The 11,599-nt window shown below is 40.8% G+C and overlaps 2 protein-coding genes across 2 annotated transcripts in view; one reads left to right on the top strand and one right to left on the bottom strand.

Annotated features, from left to right (window-relative positions):
* Positions 1-94: 94 nt before the first annotated feature.
* On the top strand, positions 95-6,183 carry c3h19orf25 (chromosome 3 C19orf25 homolog). The gene is made up of 3 exons (XM_056277835.1): positions 95-230; positions 1,294-1,466; positions 5,593-6,183. Exons 2-3 carry the CDS (start codon positions 1,325-1,327, stop codon positions 5,775-5,777), a joined length of 327 nt encoding a protein of 108 aa, XP_056133810.1. The 5' UTR covers positions 95-230; positions 1,294-1,324; the 3' UTR covers positions 5,778-6,183.
* A 2,311-nt stretch (positions 6,184-8,494) lies between these two features.
* The window catches only part of apc2 (APC regulator of WNT signaling pathway 2), a 32,419-nt gene continuing 29,314 nt past the window's right edge, over positions 8,495-11,599 (bottom strand). The window contains exon 13 of the mRNA XM_056277090.1: positions 8,495-11,599. This exon is cut by the window's right edge and continues 2,419 nt beyond it. Coding sequence (XP_056133065.1) covers positions 8,495-11,599 — 3,105 coding nt within the window.

The following is an 11,599-nucleotide window of genomic DNA, read 5'->3' as shown; positions in this document are numbered from 1 at the left end:
TAGAGGGCAGCAGAACCGCGCCCCTGACCCGCTCAGCGATTTTCTCTTTTTTTTGCGTTACGTGATGACGTATCAGTTTACGTCCACATAGGCCCTTGCGGCTGCGTGGCTAGCATTAAAACTGTCGGCAGGATTTCTAATGTCATCAACAATGAACGAGATAAGACTTAACTAAAGGGTTTATGCCAATTAAACGGTCACACTTGTTCCCGGGAAATGTCTGGAAATCGGTAAGAGCAAACAAGTAATGCTGATTAAAGATGGCACTGTTTGTCAATTTAGCTCATAGTACATGGTGAGCTGTGTATAGGCTGGTTAGCTGTCGTCTGATGTGACCCTAGTTAGGTAAACTGCCGTGTTTAAACTGACACAAACTATAGCTTTCATTTGTTGTCTACACCGTTTAGCTTGCTGGAGCCGGTGTTATACCAAAATCTATGACCCGTCAGATTATGTGACCCTTCCACATATACAGTCTCTTTCAGCCAGGAAACGGCAGTTTAGATAAGGTTTAGTTTAGGCACAAAGTTTAAGATGGTGAAGTTTAGGTATTGGGACATCCGATATTGGAAGAGTCTTTTTGAGGTTAAGATTCTGGGGGTGGCCGAAACAGAGTTTTATAAGGGCTGGGTCACATAATCTGACGAGTCACAGATTTTGAGCAGACGTGAGCAGTACCCTCAAAGCTAGCCATAGAATAACGTCAGCTATTCAGCTGATGGAGTAGATGGCTGAGCCAAGTTGGCCGACTAAATTACCACATGGAAACTATTTCAGTGATAGAAAATGTGCAGTGTTGTCCTCGGGGATGCTGGTTAATTACAAGGACAAAAGTTTATGATGATGGCAGAAACGGACGAGCGAATGGGCCTTCAGATACAACCAAACACCGGCTCAAAAACAACAGCGCTGCGCTGTGAAAACGCATGTAGGTGTGGGAACCCCCCCCCCCCAAAAAAAACAAACGATGGGTCCTTTAAAATCCGTTTCCTAATCATCCATTTATGGAAGCAACTGCATGTTTGTTTTCTCTCAACCACACGGGTTCATTGGCTTTTATCCGTTATTTAGGTTCACAAATCATTATAGGTTTTTAGTTTTATGGACTAACTGGTAAAGACAGGAATGAAAGCAGGTAGTGTCATTTAGGTAAGCAGTGTATCAATCCCTTATACACCTGTCCCTGTTCACATTCCAACTGTTAACAAACAGGATAGCACCGTCGGAGGCAGCTTATTTGGGAACTGCTTTCCGTGGAGAGACCAACACGAATGTTCATTTTGTCATCACCAGATACTGAGGGCCAAGAGTCATCTTTAACAGAATGAATATGGGTTCTAAAAATAAGAAGCGCATGGTCCTTCCTAGTCGTCCTGAGCCCCCCACTGTTGAGCAGATCCTGGAGGACATCAACAGAGCTTCTCCCAATGACCCAGTCTTCAGCATCCTGGACAACACACAACAAGGTAACCACCAGAGCAGTGTATTTAAAAGAAAATTACAGTATGTTTTTAACCCAAGCCTTATTTTCCTATCGTATCAAACCAAGCAATGGGTAGCTTAATCTTTTTAATTGATTCAGTGTAGAGCAAGCTAGCATCAGCCGGCTGCTGTACACCAAGCTGCAATGTAATCCCTCAGGTAAGAATGGGACGATATAGGATTTTATCGTGGATCACGATTAAAAAAACACTTACAAAAAGTTGATTGTGGTGAATTTCCATTATCGGGATAATCGTAAATGTGGATAATGGTGAATATCCTCACATGAGTGACTTGGAAAAAGCCTTTTAGCTCGCTAATGCACAATCCAATATTGATTTCCTGATTTATTCTGAACTAGTGCAGTGCCTGTTCCAAATGTGCCTGTTTGGAACAGGTCAATTACTTGGCCTCTGTTATTGTTGCTTGCACCTTTCTTGAGAACCGCTCATCCAAACTTCACACTTCACACACGAAGAACTACGGATGTATTCCCCCTCCGACCACATTGTGGATTGCAGTGACCGAGTGGTGCTGTTTGTGTTTCTCCTCCTTGACTCCACGGGAAGTGAAGAAGCAGCGATTAAACATTTTTATGACTAAAGTTGCTGAAAACTTTACTGCTTGCAGCTTTCTCAAGAGCCACTCATCCAAACAACTTCACACTCAACACTGCTCTTCATTGGGTCCTCAGCAATGCACCCACCAAGTGTGAAGTCGATCGGATGAACGATTGTCGAGAAAGTCAAAGGACAGACATACATGCAGACAGACAAGAGTCCTTCCATTTTAGTTAGATTGCCACAAGGGAGAGCCCGCATCTTTCCAGTCATTCCAAAATCCCTAGGCCTGTCACCCTGGCTGAAGGCTCGGCTTGTCCATTGTATTCCCCACAAAAAAAAAGAAAAAAAAGTCAGAACAAAATGTAAGGTAAAGTGAGTCCAGTATGTTTTGGTGCCATTTTAAGAGTTTTAAGCATATTTTGGTGATTATTGGAATAATATTGTGAATCACAATTATTTTGGCCAGGATAATCATGACATGAAATGTTCATATCCCCTACCCTTCATATCCCCCTACCTTCAGAGTAATAGCACTCACCAAATAATGTCCACTAAAAGCCTATTTTTAGGCACTTGCAGACTTGAGAAGCATCTGAAAACACCTTACACTATGAAAAGAAAATGTCAGTATAGTCAGGCAGCACAGCAATAGATCTTTTTTGCATTTTGGTTTCTTGCACTTCTTGGACTGTCTCCCGCTTCCACTGTTGTCTTCCTACAACAACTCACTCCTTGCAGGATTACAGAGCGAGATTTCTGCTCCAGGTTAGAAATGGATTGGCAGCTATATAATTCCATGATTAATATTGTGGCTAAGGCTCTTTTGACTCCTTTAAAAACATTCTAAGCCTGTTGATGCAAACAGTACCTCTTTTAGTGGTGTTTATTTGATGAGTACTATTTCACTGAAGGATTACATCGCAGCTTGGTGCATGGCAGTCAACTGATGCAGACTTGCTTAATGCTGAGTCATTTCAAAAGATTCCGCTGCCCATCACTCAGTTTGACCCCACCCCAACGAGAGGAAAATTAGATTTAGGTAAAAAAAACAACCCAAAAGAACCCAGTTTTCCTTTAAACATAATGCTCATATTCAAATTTAACTGTCTCATATTCAAATTTACTGTCAAGAGACATAAGTGGCTTGAACTACAAACTTCTTAATTGGTTCATTTGTGAACTTTATGCACAAATGAAAAGATGATGAAGGATGGCATGGTAAAATCAGAGGCCTTTTTGGTCCCCCTGATTTAAAAATGGTCGTGCAACTATCCAGAAATATTTATCACAAAAATTTATTTAAGAAATGTGTGCTGATAGTATTTTTCTAAGAACAGACCGGGCAGGTAAAATCAACATGATGGTCTCAGAAGTCCTTTGGCAGTTTCTTTTATTGTCCACTTTTATTTCTTTGCTTGACATTAATATTTAATAGCTCAAGGCCAATGGCAATGCTCAAAGGATTAATACTAACTAATTAGTACAATTATACAAAGAAATGTATTCTTTAGTGTAGAACCAGAGATTTCTATCACTCTGGCCCAATCCCAATTCTCCCCACCTGGCTGTACCCCTAGTTTTGGAGCGCTCTCTACTTGGTAGTGGCCCTTCAGAATGGAGCTACAAGGGGTGGGGTTTGAAATGTTTACCTAGGAAATGGGAAGCCACTCTTGACATCATCACCGTCGTTACGTTTGCTGCTCAGAATTTCATTAGTTGCCTGGTTTGCTCAGGACATGGTTATAACATTACAGTACTATACATTTTATATTAAAGCCTGTTGCCTGCTACCATTATCAATTATTATGCTGACAAATCTGACCAATTTGCAGGACAGAACAAGACAGATTAATCTAATGAGAAGAGCCAGGAAGCATGTTTACACATTGGCTATTAAAGAAATTTCTCCCCTGGGTCACACAACATGAATGAATCTTCATGAATTATTGCCTTTATTTAAACTCAAAAAATCATTGAGGGCTGGCCCTCATTTACAATACCGAGTAGCATTAAAAAAATGACTTAGAAAGATACAACATAATAAAAGATACAAGATCAAAGAAAAGAAATTAAAACAAGTATATAAGTGCAGTTAATAAAAGATACAAGATAAAAGATACAAAAACAAATCAATTAAAAAAGGTACAAACAGAAGCTAAATAGTTTGTAAGGATAGATTTAAATTGACCAAGGGTTACCAATGTATTAATTTTTAGGGTGCATTGTAAAGAGTTCCAGTTCGTCAAAGCATAGAAACCAAAAGCAGATCTTCCAAGCTCAGTACAAACTCGACGGAATTACAGTGAAAGCCAGTCATTAGAATGAGTTTGATATGATCCAGAGGACCACTCTGGCATAGATGAGAACATTTATAACTGGTGGCATTCGGTCAATTATGTAATTTTTAATGCAAAGTCTACATTGTTTGAGATGTCTTTTTTTTGTAGCAACCGAGTGGGACCGAGCCACTCGATTTGATGTATTTCATGCGTCTGTAGCTCAAACAGACATCTCAAACAATGTAAACTTTGTGTTAAAAATTATATAATTGACCGAATGACACTTAATGACAGCAGTCATAAACATTCATAAAGACTCCTTCATGTTCATGACAGGTGTCATGTCATGGTTATGACAATGTTATGTCAGTCTTATGCACATCCCATTCAAATAAAGTGTTACCCTGCCCTGCACTGATATCAGATGAGCAGGGAAATGCAGAAAATTTGCGGCTGAGTCATTTTTCAAGCTTCATGCACAGGACTGTGCTGACACTCACAAATTTGTCATTTACACAAAGTTCTACTGACATTGTGAATAGCGATTTCTGAAATCCTTGTTATAACATTCCAGTTACATATTCCTTTGCATCCACATTAATCTAAGATATTCCAATTGATTTTAAAAAATGTGCATGGTTATTTGCAAAGATATACACATTGATGAGCTTTTCTCCCCGCACCGGTAGCCATGTTATGCTGCTTCAGTTCGCAAAGCATTCTAGGAATTTTCTTCTACCACTCCATTTGGAGTCTGCATCTGAAAACACTACACTTGGAGGGCCATTTGGAGGGCTAGATGACCACTTCCCCTCGATTCCCAAAAGAAACAGGACACCCTACCCTACCCTACGCGGCCGTGGTAGGGCCATGGGGGGAATTGGGATTGGGCCCATCTAGTTAGTGCAGATAAAGGATGCTCTCTTCGGTTGTGAAGAGCCAAAGGTGTAGTGCACTAATTAGCAAGTTCAAATGAACAACATTTTATTTTATAATGTAGAACCAGTGATTTCCTTTCAAGTAGTGTCTTATTAAAGGATTGCTACATCGCAAGCACACATTGAAATTCAAATATTTATATCTGTAATTCTGATCTGCTTTATTTTCTGCAAGAACATTCAGGAAAAAGGTTTTCCAAAGGGATGCATGTAGAGACATGGAAATCTTGCCATTGATAATCATCCTTGGCTGGTGCTGTGTACAACTTTAGTTCAGCATGAAATTTTATATCTGGCTAAGTGACTCAGTGTATTCCTCTTTTCCTGCAGACCCAACTACCAGCTCCACTGACAGTGATGTGGAATTGAAGTTCCAGCAAAGTTGCAGGTACCTGGAGCTGAATGAGAAACTTCAGCAGACCAGGGGTCAACTTGCTCAACAGCGGGAAGAACTGCGGGCTGTGGGACAGCAGTTGGACTGCACTGTGGCAGAGGTCAAAGGTCGAGCACTCTGACCATAGCTCCTACACCCTCTCCATGTCATCAGCGTCTTTGCTGTAAAAGCTCTACTCTGCTTGGGCCGATACCTGTCCTACCAAGGAACTCATCCATGAAACGAGAATTATTCAAGACTGTAGGGTTGGAACAGGAGGTTATATTGTTCTTGGGCAGAGCACTGAAACCCTACAAACTCCATGGACAGTGACCGATGAACCCTGTATATTTGTCTCAAAGATGCAGTGTGTCGCACTGAGTGTAATATCAGTGTCTGTTAATTCCTATTGTCAAGTCAAGTCAATTTTATTTGTATAGCCCAATATCACAATTAATGTCAATGTTTAACAGTGTGGAGTGTGTTTGCTTACCAATATAATGCATCGTCAGAGCATTCTTCATAGAACATTAATAAATTTTTATTTGCCAAAGATATCTTGTTTTACAGTTATCAGTTACTTTCCTAGTATTTTTACAAGTATAGAACTATTACAGCATAAAGAACACAAAGACTTCTTATTGAAACACACCACTTTTTATTTGATGAAAACATTAATTATGATACACTTCTATTACTTAGCCTATTTCACATGGTACCATATGCCTCCATGGCCTTGGTCACACATGGCATGCTGGGGTAACTGGTCCTTTTGTCAACTCAGGCCTCTCCTCAGCTGATTCAAATACTTTCAATACAAAATGTGTCCATACATCTCAAGGTTTCTCTGCACAGTAAATCACTTAGTCAAGCTTGTTTCAGCTATTACTTCATGAAGGAATTAAAAACAATGGTTCACTCCAATTGTTTTTCAAGGATTATGAGAAATAAAAAAACAAAACAAAAAAAAACTAAAAACGATTGAAATAGGTCAGAGTGACTGTTTGACGAACCTATTTTAGATGGATCCTGATTCATGCTTTATTTGCCAGCACCTCAAAAATCAATCTGCACTGGATAGCAGACTGTCATTGCATCTTTAAACTGATCCCTGCCACTTCCAGTATATCCAAACGTGTATCGGTATTGACAAAACATTTCTGACCCATTGTGATTGTTCTAGCCAAGTGTGAACAAGGTCGCTGATGAGGATGGTGCACCAACTTCTAGGAACCTCTGCTTGGTCGCATGGTTAACATGTAGCCAAATTCCTCATTCATCTCTGTCATTGGAATTTACAAATTTCCTCCTTACTTAATCTGGTTAAACACATCCTTCTACATTTATACTTACACTTTAAGGACTGTTCATTGCCAATGGCAAATGGGGCTTTGAATTCAAAAGCTATTTGAGCCTTATTCATACTCCAAACATGCTATAGAAGCAGGGTCTTTATAAATTTATTTTTCTTTTTTTTTTTAGAATAAACTGCCCCTTAAAGTTATTGGTCCACTACAAAATTGGTGATAGTTTAACTTTGTCCAGCACACTGCTGTCTCTGGTCTCAGCACATTTGGAAAAGTGATGTTACAACTACAGAGAATATTCATTAGCTTAATGTTTGACTTTTTCAAACCTATCACTACTTACAGCAAGACAATTAAGCATATATCAACACATTTTAAAATGACTTCCAGAGAATAAATCCTGTGAGAACCAAACAACTGTTCATCTCACAACACCCAGTCCTCCTCCTGCGTGTAAAAAACACAACAGCATACAGTACCTGATTCTAGTAGCAAACACAAATATAACATCATCGCATTCATTTAGCTGAAGCGTGTATAGATCATAAGTTGGAATAGTTGTGTTGATCACCCACATTGACAGATATGTAATAGGTCTCTGTGGCACGAGAATACATTGAACAATATGGCAAGAGTGTTTATAGTCAGCCTTTAGAATGTGTTTTATCACTGAGTAAAATTACCATTTTATACAGCTCCCACCATGTTATCCATTTTGTATACAGATAGTGAATATAAGCATGCTATCAGAAGCAACACAGAGACACCCCTCCCCAGGAAGCTTGACGAGTTTCTTTAGCTGCATGAGTTTCGAATACTGGTAAAGACAGCGTTCAGTAACATAGATTTCTTCAGTACGTTTGATAGTGTGGAAAGTGACAGTATTTTCTTAATAATTTCTACAGCAGTGGCATAACAATAAATGCTGAAAATGTATTGTATTCAGTTTTGAGTGGTGGGGCAAAAGCCAAAGCATTGATGTAAGTATGTAAAAATGCCTTACAGTGATATTTTCAGTCTACTACAACCTTTTTTTATATTCTGTCTGCGATCAACCACAGTTTGACCCTTTTCAAATAAAAAGTCCAGCTGAGCGATCATTCAAATGTTTGCATATTGTTTTCTTAAGTCGATTTTGTCATTGAGACTGATGTTGATTTATGTGCTGAAGATCATTTCATTGTTTTTTTTTTTTGTTTTTTTGTATTTATTTTCACTACATTAATACCAGGCAAGGGTTTATATACAAATACAAAAAAGTACAAAAAGATGCCCCTCCATTATGTTAGTGCTTCTCTAAAGGATATATTGACATGGGTCCATATCAGTCCTGTCTTAATGCGTACATCAAGACATCCAGCTTTAGTGTATGGTGGATGGATGAAATGAGATGCGATCAGGGATTTGTCTTTTTAATTTAATGCTGTAAAGGAGAAAAGGGTCACTGCCCGAGGTAAAAGGACCAACACACCCTCCTGCTCCACCTGAGTACTGAGTTTCATTCAGGTCCACAGTGGAGGCATCCACATTGACTAGAACATGACATAACATCCTATAACTCAGTTTTTTCTGCTGACTTCTCATTGATTGTGGTTGCTTGGCTCTGTGCATCTTGTAGGCAGCAAGCCATAGGGCTGGGGATGTAATTAAATGGAGTCACTCTTACAGCTTTACTAGGGGAGCCCTGACGGAAATGGACCACTCCACCTGTGTGGCTTTCAGATGTTCCTGTGGAGACTGTGCTGTGGCTCCTTAGGGAATCATTTGAGTCTCCATCATGGATGCTGTTTCCAGATGCAATGCTGATTTTTCTCAGGACAGCAAGCCTTGCTGCCTCCTCAGAGATAACTGGAGCCTTCTCAATTGTCGGCGAGGTGCTCGAGTTGGTCTTGTTATTGGATAAATCATCTGTCTGGACGGTTGCATCACTTGTCTTTCGTGATGCAAGCACAATTGTGCCCACTTTCCCTGGCATTGCTGGTTTCTCAGGTTTTTCTCCATCAGGAGAAGGCACCAGAGGCAAAGCCGTGACTGGTAGAGTGCTTTTCAAGATATGAGGTACATCTTCATCTCTTATCCTCCTCCAGGTGATTCTTCCTTTCACTTGGGATCCAGCTCTCTGCCCTTTCTTCTTTGTATCATCCTCACTCTTTGCTCGTCCACTTGAGTCAGAAGATGAGGAGCGTAGAGAGGATCGACTTGTTACACGACTCAGGATGTTTATGCTTGGGGAAGAGGCATGGCGCTTAAAGGTATCTCTGTCCTGTTGCTGCCTAGCTCCAGAAACTTTGCTAGGTCCATTTCTCTGAGCCACCCTACAGGGGCTTTCAGAACTAGTTCTCCTTGCTGGACGCCTTGCAGATAGGTTTCGTTCACTGGAACTTGCTCTAGCAAGGGCTGTATCCCGCTTTTGAACACCTGGCTCAGGCCTCTGGTCTTTCTTGGGTCCTTGTCCTGAGTCCTCTCCCTGCATTCTCCTTGGACCATGGACGGCAGCCTTTAACTCCTGACATCTTGATGAACAAAGGAAGACTGCAGAGGGACCTGGGCATGCTCTGCGGGGGGAGACATGCAGAGAGCAGGGCGAGGACCGTGTAGGTCCATCACGCTTAAGCATAGTTTTAGATTCCTTTATAAATGTCAGTTGTCTCAAGAATCCATTACGATCAGAGTCACTGCTGCTTGAATGGACAGAGGTCATCCGTACCAGGTCAAATCGATTAGCAGGAAGAACCCTTTTACCTGTGATCTGACTATTTTGTCTGCTTACAGTAGTTGGCTGGTTTGTTACCAGTGGTGATATGGATCTGTGTTGCCTTGTTGAGCTCTGCATAAATGGAATTCGGACTGGTGACTTCTGGGTTTTATGTACAGGGGATTTTGGACTACTAGCTGGTGAAGTATTCTTCTGATTAGATTTATTTGCTTGTGTTGGGGAGGTTATAGTTCTCTCTGACTGTTTTGATGGTGTAGAGCTTTGTGATGATCCAGAGGATGAGCTTTTTGGTATCCTTGGTGGTGGGGTAGAGCTCCTTTTAGGCAAAGACAACTCAACATCTTGGGGCCGGCCTAATCGGTGAAGGCTCTTGGACCTATGCTGAGCAAGGTTTGGGTTCTTTGGAGCATCTATCTTGGCCATTTCTTTCTTAGAAGGTGGCCTTTGTGAAAGAGTTGTTTCCTTCTTGGGTGTGTATATCACTGTTCTCCCTCTGAAAACTACGGGTAAATTCGGAACTGGTTTACGCTGGGCAAAGTCAAGGGGTTTATTTGCTTTTTTGTCTTTAGCAAACTTCTTTTCTTTGGGTGTAAAGCTGGATGTTGACATGAATGACAGGACCGATTCAGTTTCTTCAGAGGATGGTTCTTGTGACTTTGATGCCTGTAACCCAGTTACAACAGAATTGGCACCTTCCTGTATAGCTCTCCACTCAACACTGTTAAGGTCTGAGTCTTTATCAGATGCCATATCATCGCTGTCAAATTCTTGTTCCATGTTCCATCCATCTGATGATTTCTGCAAGTTATTCTTTTGGGTTTGAGTCTTATCTGCCTTTTTCTTCCTGGCAGTGAGCTTCTTTCTTTGCTTGGGCATGGCAGAAGTTATGCATTTCTGAAGGAGATCATCTTCTGAATCCATACTAACTGAGCTCGGTGAGCTTTGCTCCTCATATTGGCTGTGGATGGTCATAGTTTTTGTTTGTTGCACCATGTTAGCCGTTTTGTTGTTTCTGTTTCTGGCCCATAATTGCTGGGCTTTTGATTTCTGCCCCTCAAACTCTGCATCACTCAAAGAGCTAAGAGAGGAGCTAAGTGAGTAACATGCTGGGGATTCATCTTTGATTAGATTCTGCTTTAACCTTTGAAACCCTTTGGGCTTTACTTGAGAATTTTCCATCCTCCCAATATTTGTCATGCTTCGGGAAAGAGTATTTCTACTTGCTTCTCTTATCTGCTTTCTTCCTATTCGTTTCATTCCTCTTTCATCTTTTTCCTTTTGGTCATCATGGAAGCAGTAGTTGATTTCCTCAGGTGGTATTGAACGTCTCATTAGTTGAGAAGTCATGTTTCCTTGAAATGATCCTTTATTTTTGTTTCTTTCTGAGGTTTGCTTGATGACAGGCAGCTCCAGTTTTCTTAATTGGACTTGTCCTTGCCTCTGCCTCTGCTGACTGGGAGACTGATCATGGTTTCTCTGACTTGGCAATTTGTCAGCTATTCTCTGAGGAGAAATGACATTTCTACTGGTTTGACTAATTTGACTGACTTGTACGTCCGGTTGGTAGCTTGTCCTATTAGGTTTGTGGAAATGTGAGAATATCCTCAAGTCTTCAATCCTCTTTGCCTCATCATTACTCACTTCCTGTTTGTTCAAACATTTGACCCTCCAATCATTTGCCCTCTTCTCCCTCACCGGATACTGAAGAGTTTCATCACTGAGTGATGTTGTGCTGGAGAAGTTGACAGGGGTACCCTCTGCAGAATCAGTGAATGACGAATCATCTAGTTGAAATTCCTTCTGTGGTATGACAGGTTTTCTCCCTGAAGACATCTGAGTGCCAGCATTAGGAAGCATCATGTAAACAGGTAGATGTATTGGTTTTCTGTTCTGGGAGGTTAAAATATGTGGAGGTATGGTGGTCATTAGGGACGGTCTTAC

This window comes from Lampris incognitus, chromosome 3 (genome assembly GCF_029633865.1).
Source record: "Lampris incognitus isolate fLamInc1 chromosome 3, fLamInc1.hap2, whole genome shotgun sequence".
NCBI classification, from domain to species: domain Eukaryota; kingdom Metazoa; phylum Chordata; class Actinopteri; order Lampriformes; family Lampridae; genus Lampris; species Lampris incognitus.
Note: the sequence above shows the minus strand (reverse complement) of the source record. Positions and strands in the feature narration are given on the sequence as shown.